General features: G+C 44.8%; 2 protein-coding genes across 3 annotated transcripts in view; one reads left to right on the top strand and one right to left on the bottom strand.

Annotated features, from left to right (window-relative positions):
• The window catches only part of LOC118411396 (rho GTPase-activating protein 24-like), a 10,077-nt gene extending 8,663 nt beyond the window's left edge, over positions 1-1,414 (bottom strand). For both annotated transcript variants that reach the window (XR_004830667.1, XM_035813660.1), the window contains exon 1: positions 985-1,414. Coding sequence is in view for 1 of the 2 variants with exons in the window: in XM_035813660.1 (XP_035669553.1) it covers positions 985-1,038 (54 nt within the window). In the remaining variant the exon portion in view is untranslated. The remainder of the gene's footprint in view (positions 1-984) is intronic.
• A 3,638-nt stretch (positions 1,415-5,052) lies between these two features.
• The window catches only part of LOC118411402 (inactive serine protease PAMR1-like), a 15,404-nt gene continuing 10,506 nt past the window's right edge, over positions 5,053-9,950 (top strand). Inside the window, exons 1-10 of the mRNA XM_035813670.1 lie at positions 5,053-5,139; positions 5,619-5,723; positions 5,973-6,047; positions 6,312-6,389; positions 6,853-6,936; positions 7,104-7,189; positions 7,875-7,976; positions 9,038-9,112; positions 9,416-9,591; positions 9,813-9,912. Of these exons, the coding sequence (XP_035669563.1) occupies positions 9,856-9,912 (57 nt within the window). The 5' untranslated portion in view covers positions 5,053-5,139; positions 5,619-5,723; positions 5,973-6,047; ... (5 more) ...; positions 9,416-9,591; positions 9,813-9,855. The remainder of the gene's footprint in view (positions 5,140-5,618; positions 5,724-5,972; positions 6,048-6,311; positions 6,390-6,852; positions 6,937-7,103; positions 7,190-7,874; positions 7,977-9,037; positions 9,113-9,415; positions 9,592-9,812; positions 9,913-9,950) is intronic.

Genomic DNA, 9,950 nt, shown 5'->3' with positions numbered 1-9,950 from the left:
TATTAAACAAGTCAACAATTTCTAGTCCCGTATGCCAATAATGACAAATATTTACAAAGACAACGATAAACATAAGGTTTTTTATTACTGTAATGATACATCTTTTTCAACTATTCCACCTGTAACAGTGGGGTCCAAGGACTGCTAAACTGACCATACCAAACAGCTTTAAGCCTTTTGGCATAACGGTTTAGCGTCTGGATTTGTGAGCTGGCGGCCCGGGATCGGCCCGGGCTCGAATCCCAGGAGTAAGGACAATTGCTTCTTCCTGTTTCTACTCCTTTCTTACACACCAACAAAGTTCTTATTGGCACAGGAAATAACCCAAGCTTTAAAGAGCAGCAACAAGGAAACTGGACCAGAACCAAACCACGTTTCCTGAAGTTCTGCTCTCACAAGATAAAACTCAAATGTGCAACAATCGGGGAAATCCGTGCAGTACTAATTGATATCTTATCTTTTGTTTGTTGCAGTTTATAGTTGACCATACAAAAGGAACTGTACTTTTTGTCGTATCAATATTTATCAACGTATGTTTATGTTTTATCAAATAAATCTATTAAATTCAACTGTTGATAATAAGATAATATGTTTACCAACTTAACAACACAAGAAACAAACAACACTGGAAAAAAAAAGAAACTTAACAGTTGTGAATCCAAAAGTTGTAGCCTTCAGGTTGGCTGATAAACCCATAGACTGGTCGTTCACAAGGAGGAACGACAACAAGGAAACAAAACCTGATCAAAATACGTCACACTCAGGGAAAGTGGATCAAATTTCAAAATCTCATATGCTTGTGACTGTGGGACGAATCCGGAAGTCGTGTGTGAAGGGTGTGAATTCCTGACTCGTGTGTGAATTATAGACTGTGTTTGAAGGGTACAGACGTGTATACCTATGTATGTCATGTATGTATGAATGTATGACAGCGGCCATGCCGGCTTGTCGCGCCGAAGTAAGAATGTAAACACAAACACTGACCTGTTTCCGGAGCCAGCCGCTGTGCAGCACCTTCTGCCTGTACGTGTCCGCCATGCCGTACCGTCACGCCTCTCTCCGTCCCTCGGGCTCACACGCCACCCCGCCCGTAAACCGGACAGAAATAGCCCGGCGGGACAGCTGGACTCACGCCGCGGCCCGGGGCCACATTCCAGGCCGCTGACCGGCTGACCAACACTTCCTGCTCGCCCCGGAACTGCTCTCGGGCCGACGGGAACTTTGCCCCGCTCCGCTCGCGCCCGTTCGGCGGTGCTCGGGCGCCTGCTGGGCCGAGCACAGGGAGGGAGCGGTGCGGTCACGAGTAGGGGACTGCCTGCCGTGTATTTGCCCCGAACACCAGGCCTTTTCTCCGGCCAGTCTCCCCTCACTCCGGGCAGTTTCCTCACGCTTACCGGAAGTCAAGTGCGACTAACTTTCCTGCTCTCGTCCTCAGGGTAACACTCCTGAAACTGGACCAATCAGAGCAAAGAAAATGGAGCGATTTGGGAACGAGCTTTTAAAGTACCGCTAACTTTTAAATGTATCAGCTTTTTGGCCAAGCACACCGGTCACACTTATATCACAAGTGTTTTTGAATATCAAAACTGATAGAGGGAATAGCAGGTCTTCTATCCATTTCTATCCGCAGGGCATTATCTTTCTGTGTGTCTGTGCGCGTGCGTGTGTGTGTCTGTGTGTGTGTGTGTGTGTGTGTGTGCGTGAGTGTGTCTGTGTGTGTGTGTGTGCCTGCGTGTACGTGTGTCTATGTGTGTGTCTGTGTGTGTGTGTGTGCGCGTGTGTGTGTGTCTGTGCGCGCGCGCGCGTGTGTGTGTGTGTGTATGTATGTGCGTGTGCTTGAGTGTGTGTGCGTGTATGCGTGTCCGTCTGTGTGTGTGCAATGAGGTTATAGTGTCTAGATTGATGTTTCCGGATTTTTACTTCCATGAAAAATAGGAACTTGGCGTGTCTGTGTGTTTCAGCCCCCTAGTGGCTTGTTCTGGATCTTCAACGAGAATAACTGAACAAAGGAGCGATGGGTTTCCGTGATTATTTAGTATGCAGGTAGTTTAGACAGTCGTGTACATAATGAAGTACAAATTATGCAAATTGAAACTTAATTGTGCATAATTCATTCATTCATTTAATCAATTAGTAAAATTCAGGGTAGCGGTAGCCTGAGAGCCAGCCGTAACCAGGCCCGGTGTAAAAGGACGTGATGTACATAATAGTTGAGCTTTATACGTAATGATATTTTGTTTGATAAAATTCTTTACTTACTTAAATGACATGTATCATTGGGCAGAACGAACACTATCACAGGTGCGTCATCTGTACCACGGTTTAGTGCAAGTCCGCATGCCCAGGTCGTCCGTCCGTAAACGTGTTGGCAGTTAATCTCCAGGCAGATTTAACGCGGTGGCATAAGATAGTATCAAAGCTGGAGGTAGTATATCTGGCCAAAGGGAGTTATCAGTAGCCAAACACTCCTAGGCCGGCTTCACTCCTCTGGCAGCTTTTGATTATCTTATGCTACCGTAGGATTTGCTTGGAGATTATGGGCAGTGACAGTTCTTCCCGATCGCCGGAGGGTCCGCGTGATGCTTTGTTAGATCAAGGAGGTTATATTGGTTAGATAATCCCCATCGCCACGTGGTGTTCTCAGGGCGCGGATTTGAACTACGTGCGCTCATTGGCAGGGAGACGTCACGTGATGTGCTCAGGACGCGGATTTGAACTACGTGCGCTCATTGGCAGGGAGACGTCACGTGATGTGCTCAGGGCGCGGATTTGAACTACGTGCGCTCATTGGCAGGGAGACGTCACGTGGTGTGCTCAGGTGTGAACTACGTGCGCTCATTGGCAGGGAGACGTCACGTGGTGTGCTCAGGGCGCGGATTTGAACTACGTGCGCTCATTAGCAGGGATACGTCACGTGGTGTGCTCAGGTGTGAACTACGTGCGCTCATTGGCAGGGAGACGTCACGTGGTGTGCTCAGGGCGCGGGTGTGAACTATGTGCGCTCATTGGCAGGTGCACAGCTGCGTCGCGCGTGTTCGGCCCCAACCGGTCTTTCAAGTAAAGGCACGAACGCCAAAACGTGCCACTTAAGACAAGAAGAAGGGCCTTAAACCCTTGAGCTGACTTCTGCGGTTCTCCCTGTGAAACAAGCGACTTGCAGTTCTCCCAAACGTAAGTCAAACGGTTATGTACAAGATCATTGGACAAACCACAAGTGCAAAAGTGACTAATCAAAGAAATGTAAAAAAAATTAGCTCCGCTGTCCTGCAGACTACTTTGCACGAAGCTGGGTCCTGTGACTTCATGTATATGGGCATTTCATATTGTCTGAGGCATATCTTTATTTTAGCATGTCAAGTCACAGCCAGTTTCCCTTTATGATTGTTGTAGTACATGAACTGTCTGCAAACTTGTTGGCAGCGACACTTAATTATTCCCGTTCGCCCGGAGGGTCCGCGTGATTCTTTGTTAGATAACATACCACGGTGGTGGTTTCTGGATGTCCCACGCTTGCTCCGGACCACTCCCAAACTCAGGTGGTTTGCGGGTCAGCCAGGTGATAGGCCAGGCCTGTTTCAAAGTTAAACTTCATAACAACTATGGCAGCATACTACGCACAAAGAGCTCACGAATCAAATGCTTTTGACCTTTTCCGTACAGATTTTTTCTTTAAACGACTTCAAGCTGAAGGCTCTTTACTTGCATTTGATCTTTACTGTGGTACCTTTACAATGATGCGTGACAGAATTCGAACATTCTCTGGTATCATCGGTCCTATCTTGCATTATGCCTCACGTCATTGATTCACCCCTGATTTGAAATCACAAAGTTGACATAACGGTGATAAAAAAGACAATACAGTACCATAATCGGAGGCAGAAGGTACCGAATTAGTGTATGCTGGTGTCTCGTCTAGTGTAAGGACGCATTTAGCACGGGTCAATAGAAGTCAGTGATGTGGATGAAGATGTGAAGAATTTAGTCTCTTGGTGTCAAACTACACATAACTAAAATGCAGACCTTAAAGAACCGCTGGCTTACATGTCTATAAAATCACCTAATGGTGATATGTGGTTATGCCTTTCCCTGCCGTGTGCTTGTCAGCATGTTGTTGTTCCATTGGCACTATCTACACGAGCATCTTGGTCACGCTGGGATGCTCTACGTTTTTGTCTGATAGGCGTTGTTTACTGACCCTCATAGTTCCAACCCTTCGCACATGGACGAGCGTGTTGTTTGCTTGTATTAGATACGCACCGGAGAGTCGACCTCAAAGGTCATGTCAAATGAGGTGAATGACTGTCACTCACAACCCTGCGTAGTCACGTGTGTGACGTGATGTGCTCACGTGATGTGCTCACGTGATGTGCTCACGTGATGTGCTCACGTGATGTGCTCACGTGATGTGCTCACGTGATGTGCTCACGTGATGTGCTCACGTGATGTGCTCACGTGATGTGCTCACGTGATGTGCTCACGTGATGTGCTCACGTGATGTGCTCACGTGATGTGCTCACGTGATGTGCTCACGTGATGTGCTCACGTGATGTGCTCACGTGATGTGCTCACGTGATGTGCTCACGTGATGTGCTCACGTGATGTGCTCACGTGATGTGCTCACGTGATGTGCTCACGTGATGTGCTCACGTGATGTGCTCACGTGATGTGCTCACGTGATGTGCCATCTCACTGCACTTGGGGCACCGGTGCGGCACTGCGGGGTTCAAAAATTACTCAATGAATTTCAGAGATAAAGAACGAATTTTCTTACGTTTTGTGTATTTTGTTGTCTTCTAAGTCATACTTTTACGTATTACGCCATATCTAAATTTTTAAAAAAATCGGCGAAAATAGCACAACAGTGCCGCAGTGAACGAACCCCGCAGTGCCGCACCAGTGCCCCAAGTGCAGTGAGATGCCACCTTTCGGAATGACAGAGGAGGGTTGTCTGAAACTTTTTTTACTTTACGATGACCGTCTGAGGCAGTGAATATAGCAGACGAATAAGCTGCAAATTGCGAATCATTGATACTATATACATATATTTGTCATAGGTGGCCGTTTGCCATGGCGACAGCCTGGTTCTGTATCCTGGTGACTGTCACCTGTCTATCATCCCTGGAGGCCGCGATCATCAAGGTAAACAAACAAACAAACAAACATAAACACTGCCTATCCATCATCAAGGTACTGCAAACAAACAAAAATAAACGAACGTGTTGTCCCATCTTTTTATTTCGTGTTTCTAAGCATGCGCCGTTGTCTGCTATGTAGTAGGAGATGGCAAGGATACAGGGTACGATTTACATGTGCACAATGTTTTTGTTAATGTATACAAACTTATTCAAAAATCTAGTAAGTTACATTTATATTTTTCAAGTTACGAGGCTAATGATTCGTTTTATTGTTATTGCAATGACTTTACTTTCCGTTTATACTTGAGACAAAATTCCTGACACAGCTTGCTGACCTGTGTGCCACTAGATATTACAAGGTGAACAACAATACATGTACCGCCCTGTTTGCAATTGTCGCCGAGCCATGAAGCTATTTGGGCTACAAATGCTTAGCCTGTATGTGCGCAGTACAATCAATGTAAACAATTACGTCGTTGCCAGGGCAACTCCCAGGATGGAGAACTAAACGCCAATCAGATGCTGGAGAATCTAATGGAGGAAATCATCCGCGAACTGCTTCATTCGGAACTGGATAAAGTTAATGTGGTATGTTACATGATATTATAAATCTTTCATAATGATCTTCTGGATCAAAAATCAATTCGTTTTCAAATTGAAATGTAAATATTGAATCTCGAGTATGTGAAAAGAATTCCAGTATGTACGAAACTGAGAAAGAAAGGTAAGGTTCTTTCTAACAAATGGCAAGATCGGTCAATATGTGTATGCACCGGAATGCTTTTAGTACTTGTTGTCAACCGACGGTGTCTTTTACATTGCATCTGCCCTGAACAGGAAGGACCCCAAGAAGAAAACGATGCTCTCTTGTCGGAGGAGCTGACGTTGCTACAAAAAATCAAGAAAGTCAAAGTGAGCACTGGCATCACAGGATAGATTATAGCTAGATCAAGTGCTTTTAGTAGATACCGTAGTTCTAGGTGTATGCATACATATTTACTTCTTGAAATGAAGGTCAAAGAAAACCACGCCAAATTGTAACATTTTCAAGGCAGTTTATTGTATCTAATTTATTTACTACCTATGGTTTATAGTAACATGGGCATATCATGTCTTTTGAGGAGACTAAACCTACTAAAAGTAAAAATATGTCTATGATTTTATGAATATCTTCAGGACAAAGATCCAGTTGACAAAATGCCAGACTCAGATGACGAATATAAGGACAACGAAGGGCCAAGCGACGGATTGAGAGTGAGTACCGTTGTTGAGTTGCCTTCCTTCGCAAACAACAGCGACATTGAGCAATGATGGCTATGTGTGGGCTCGTGAGGCGTAACGGCAGAGTGTCCGGCTCAGAACCAAAAGGTCCCGGTTCGAATCCTGTCGTGTCACCGATCTTGTGCCCTTGGGAAAGGCACTTTACACGACCCGAGACAGAGTGGATAACAACCCACTTCCCTGACAGTTTCAGCTCAAGAAGGCTATGGGACCACATTTACTTTCTATCTGTCCACTACATGTGGTATGTTGCAATAAGGTACTAACTTGAGCGCTGCATGCGCAGTGCCACATTGTCCTCGTCTGTCTTAAATCAAATACGAATTAGAAAATGATGTCTATGTAGGTAGGTCTATTTCAGATCCTTCCTGCTTAAGGACACAGGCACACTTCCATATCTGTTTGAAGTAGTGAAATTGTTTTGACATATTTTCAGGACACCGATGAAGAAGCGGCATCTGATAGAATGCCTGATTCAGATGACGCTTATAGGGACAAGGACGGACCGAGCCACGAAACCGTGAGTCGCACAGTTCCCGGCGTTTCCTAGCACGTTGGTGAAAAAGATAGTTCTTTGTTAACATCATTAACGTATATTTCAGATCTATTATCCAATTTAAGAGCTAGTCCATGTTATAGCTGTTATGAATATGACATCACTCACTTTGCACTACTTTCTCCAATAAGCGTATGTCGAAGGGTGAAAGTCAGCCAGTCCCCTTTTGGACCAATCTCTGCTGTGCAACTATCACGAATGCTTCAGCAAACTGAAGGTACGTCATGGACTCTTACAACCCACATGGCGAATTTATTGTATGTGTGGAAAGAAACAGATAGACGACCAATAGAACTTGAAAACACAGATGTCAGATGTTTCAAGAATGCTTGGGCATGGTGCACGTGGTTAAACAAGTATGCAAACACGTCGACTGTATTTTCTGTAAACAATCCGGTATTGAATGAAGATAAGGGAAAACTGACTTGTCTGGAGCAGCTACGTTCCAAGTCAGTGTCATATTACGGTCAACTGAGGACAATTGACGTTTTGTCTTGTTGGTTTTTAAAAGAAAATTTAGCGTTGTTGAAAGGGTTGCACTTAAAGAAAACCGCATTCAATGGAGAAATTTTTTTTACGTACAAGACACGTCCAATGTTTACCTGGGAATATACGCCGCGATGCAGAAAGGTTCCGTGAATACTTTTTGGCAAACATGTGGAATATGCGCTTGCGCTGATGATGCACATGTTTGCAATATTATGTACACAATTTTTTTTTCCAAATGCAAACAGACATTGTCATGCAAACACTATTGAAATCAGGTTATTGTTTTGAGAAAAAGAAGTGGTTCTGTTACTTTGGTGCACTTTAAGTTAAAGCGAGATAGCACTTCACGCTTGACACAGTCTGATTAAAAAAATATAAAGTCCATCCTTTTACCCCGATTTTCTCCCCAACAGACCTGGCCAGAGGTACCCTTTTTCCTGCTGAGGGACGGCCACTTCCAGGTGGACTGGGCCACTAAATACATCCGGCTTTTCCTTGTCTACAACAGGAACGCCGTAAGTAAGGCATACAGTTTTAGTGATTGGTAATAAACAAGCAGGGTTTGTATGTACAACAAGACACAATTCAGCCCCTGGCTGCCAGAATCTTGTTTTGATAATAAACCATTTTGATTGATGATTGCTGATTGATACAGACGTTATCAACACAGTTTTATATTATCGAAAGGAACGATAGTCATCCTGTCGTACCTCCGTTTGTAGATGTCAAACACCGGCTCTGGTCAGGTCTGTGATGTACCGACCTGGGCTACAGCCCACTAATAACGGTTTGCCTTTCATTCATGACGATGATGATTCATTTATATAGAAAACGTGTAAGAAAAGGGCTGTCAAAAGTCACCTCCCCGAGGTTTAGTATCCATCTAGCGATTCTGTTGATATTGAACACATTTTTTCTAGCCGTGGAAAGTTCGCTACACCACCGAATTTAACTCAGATGATCTTTGACCTCTCCAGGCAAGAAATGAACACATTTGTCCTGTACTTTCTGTAGCCTGTGCCTAACACTCTTAAACATGGCTTAAAACCTCTATTTCTAACAACGTAAAATAGCCAAAACTTTAACTTTAATTTCCAGTTCCAAAATACTAATATCAGCCGAGAAAAAGGCTTCTTACATTTATGTTTATTTAAGGCCTGTTGATGAAAGTGCACCCTCTGCGCATGCCTCTAATTGTGACGGCCAATCACATCACCGCCTACGGTCAAGCGGCAACGTGATTGGCTGGTATTTTTCCCTCCAGTAACATGCCCTGGATCCTTTGACGACTGACCAGAGCGAACACAGCGAGAAGGACGACTGGGTCGGCCTTGACATACGAGTGGCGAACCTGGCTTTAGGGGATGGAGATGTTTAACATCGTCGATAACATTTCTAATCATGCCAGTTTAGATGAACACATGTGGGTTTTCAGTGCGCGCTGTCTCCGAAACATGTGGTTCATCGGCATTTAGCACTGAACAATACAGTTGACGCTGTGCTGGACTGTGGTTGTATCCTGATCTAAACTAAACGATAATTGAATTTTCCTTGTCACGTTTTTCTATTTTCCCAGTTTGTTAAAGTATTCAACAACGATCGCCAGGCAGTGGAGAACCACGCCTTGGAACTTGTCTCCATCCTTGACAAGGTATCGTAGACAGAATACCAGTAGTTAACGCTCTCAGTAGTAACAGTGCTCTCATCTTACATTTGCCTCAAAACGGATTCGACAGCATAGACACATTCGTAAAACTACGGTATTACCTAATGCTGTTACAAGTCCACATAATCACATAAACAAAGGCCTGGCTAACTACTGTAGATAATGAAATGATGATAATGCTCACAACCATTTTGTCGCTAAAAGCTACCGTACGGCGCGATGAGGAAAATGTGAGCAGATCTAGATGTTTCTGCGCCGCGATGTAAACGAGATCGGCGTATTCTGCAGGCGTACAGCCACATCAACTTCCGGGTGCTCCTGACCGGGGTGAAGATTCTGGCGGAGCTCTGGCCAGGAGAGGAGGAAAACCCGCATTACTCTGAGTTTCTCAAGCCGAAAGTCCGGGAGTACATCTGGACGGAGCTCCGGCCGGTGGAGAAGTTCGACGCGGCCGCTTTCATCACGTACGTTCAACAACACTCTGCAAGACGTTATCTTAACTCTGCTGGACAAAATGATCTTTGTCTCTTATCATGGCATGCTCAAAGAGAGGTCACAGGCAGCAGACTTCAATGCTGCTAAACTTACTGGCTTAAAAAGTAACGTTTGGTGCAAAACAAAACATAATTTTATACAACATAATTTTAATCGCTACCTACAGTTCTGTTCCCCTTTCCATCCGCAGGGGCCCGCCCTATTTCCACGGTACCGGGGCCAGCGGTGCCGGCATGGGGGACTTCTGTGTGGTGGAGAATGTCGACTCCTACCCCTTCCTTATCATCGGGGTAAGTACAAGTACTGTAACAGACTCATTGTGATTGTT

Source organism: Branchiostoma floridae, chromosome 3, assembly GCF_000003815.2.
Source record: "Branchiostoma floridae strain S238N-H82 chromosome 3, Bfl_VNyyK, whole genome shotgun sequence".
NCBI lineage: Eukaryota > Metazoa > Chordata > Leptocardii > Amphioxiformes > Branchiostomatidae > Branchiostoma > Branchiostoma floridae.
The sequence above is the reverse complement of the archived record's forward strand: the minus strand, read 5'-3'. Positions and strand labels throughout refer to the sequence as shown.